Source organism: Rana temporaria, chromosome 3 (assembly GCF_905171775.1).
Source record: "Rana temporaria chromosome 3, aRanTem1.1, whole genome shotgun sequence".
NCBI lineage: Eukaryota > Metazoa > Chordata > Amphibia > Anura > Ranidae > Rana > Rana temporaria.
The window spans coordinates 472,850,560-472,853,026 of NC_053491.1; the positions used below are offsets into that span (position 1 = coordinate 472,850,560).

A 2,467-nucleotide genomic window follows, 5' to 3' on the forward strand; every position below is an offset into this window, starting at 1 on the left:
AAAAAAAAAGAGAGGCTTCAATTTTTTTGCGGACAGTTTTTTAGTTGTGAGAGCTGCTAAGGAGCATACACACGACCGGTTTTCACGACTAATATAAAAAATTGTCGTGTGTACAAGGCATTAAGTTCTTAACTGTATTACGGTTATGATTGTATTGGAGGAATGTATATTTCCACTCATATTTTATTTTTGCAGATCAAGCACCGTGGCTACTTTTCAGGTGTTTATTTCATGCTACAAAGAGATTAACTAAAACACTACATTAAAATATTCAGATTTGTTTTTTATGGGAAACCAGGGTGAAGAGTTGAATTTATGCTGTATATCAAGAAGAGCTTACAGGGTAACTTTGTTGTCATTTTTGGAATAAGCAGGTCAGATATACCCAAGAACAGGTCTAATGCCGCATACACACGACCATTTTTAATGGTCTAGAAAAAACAACGATTCTTGTTAGGCCGGCCTTGCCTACAATGCTTGAGCAAAGCGCAGTGACGTACAATACGTACAAGGGCACTATAAAGGGGAAGTACCGTTCAGATGGCGCCACCCTTGGGGGTGCTTTTGCTGATTTTGTGTTAGTAAATGTTTGGTGAGAGACGATTCGTGCTTTTCGGTCTGTTACAGAGTGATGAATGTGCTATCTCCTTTACGAATGCTAGTTTTACCAGAACGAGCGCTCCCGTCCCACAACTTGTTTCTGAGCATGCACGTTTTTTCACGTCGTTAAAGCCTACACACGACCATTTTTTACGACGTTAAAAGCGACAACGTGAAAAACAATGTGAAAATTTAGAGCATGTTCTACATTTTTAATGGCTATTTTTAACGTTGCGAAAAATGCTGTGGAGCCCACACATGATTGTTTTTAATGACATTAAAAAAAAAAAAAAAAATTCACATTGTGAAAAATGGTCGTGTGTACGCGACATAACATTTGAACATTTGAAAATGTGTCTTGGCCTGTGAATCAATGTGATATAACTGACCAATCATAATACTTTTTTGACTTATGCAAAGTGATTCCTTCCTTTCTTCCTTCCTATAATTTACATTAACTAGGAAAGACAGGATCACCAAGTTGTAATCTTCTACCTTCAGCAAATGGATCAAAGAAATGTGACCAGAATTACAACCGTTCTTCTCTTAGGCTTTCAGATTCCTCAAAGTATTACATTTTTGGCATTTTTTCTTTTACTTTTGCTTTATTGTATCACAATATGTGGAAACCTCCTGATCATCACGCTGGTGTCCTACAGCAGAACTCTCCATTCTCCCATGTACTTTTTCCTCTCCCATCTGTCTGTATTAGATATAATACTAGTGACTGATATCCTTCCCAACATGATCAGCACTGTTTTGATTAAAAAAACAATCATGTCATTTTCTGATTGTCTTGCTCAGTTTTATTTTTTTGTTATCACAGAATCTTCAGAGTGTCTTCTTCTGACAGTGATGAGTTGGGACAGATATTTGGCCATCTGTAAGCCATTGCATTATACTTTGAAAATGAACTACCAGGTTTGCTGGACACTGGTCATCCTATGCTGGATGTTAGGTGTGTTTGTAGCTTTGGTGTACACTGTAACCATATCAATGTTACAATTTTGTGGTCCCGATATTATTGATCACTTTTTCTGTGACTTTGATCCAATCCTACAACTCTCCTGCTCTGATACCACCGCTGCTCAATTTGAAGTGACAATTTTGGGTGTTATATTTGTTGTCATTCCATTCTTCATTATTATTGTATCATATGCTTATATCATATCTACTATTTTAAAAATCCCATCTGTTACCGGCAGACAGAAAGTTTTCTCAACATGCAGCTCCCACCTGACTGTGGTTTGTATCTATTACGGCACCCTGGTTTGTGTATATCTGATACCAAATAGAGGACAGACAAGGGACATTACTAAACTCATATCATTGCTGTACACTGTAGTCACACCAATGATAAATCCACTTATTTACAGCCTGAGGAATCAAGAACTGAAAAAAGTTGTCAGCAATCTCATTCAGAACTTTTTGGACATGCATGTAATTAAAATGTAACATTTGAACACATTTATAATAATTTTACATTTTTTTGCAAAATATTTAAGAACAACTAACAAATGTTTTTTTTTCATTCAAAATTTTAGTGTTTATTGATTTAACATGCATTTAAAGTGGTTGTAAACCCCCTTGAGACATTTTTACATATAGGTAAGCCTATAATAAAGCTTACCTACTGTATTTGTACTGAAAATTTCTCCTAATCGTGTGCCATTTAGGAGATATTTACCTTTGCAGTGCGCCGATGATGTCATCTGTGCATGTGCAGTGAAGAAACGGCCCTCTGAGCCATTTCTTTCCCAGCGTGTGCCGTAACTGGCATCATGTGACTCCGGCCAGTCACAGAGCCAGGGCCAGTGCAAGAATTTTTGCCAACTCAGGCGAAGGTGCATTTTGGTGCCCAGCACGC

At 37.3% G+C, this 2,467-nt stretch overlaps 1 protein-coding gene across 1 annotated transcript; it reads left to right on the top strand.

Moving 5' to 3' along the window:
* Positions 1–1,104: 1,104 nt before the first annotated feature.
* LOC120930665 (olfactory receptor 11L1-like) lies at positions 1,105–2,055 on the top strand. Its single transcript, XM_040341841.1, has one exon. The coding sequence runs from the start codon at positions 1,105–1,107 to the stop codon at positions 2,053–2,055; it is 951 nt and encodes a 316-aa protein (XP_040197775.1).
* Positions 2,056–2,467: the final 412 nt, after the last annotated feature.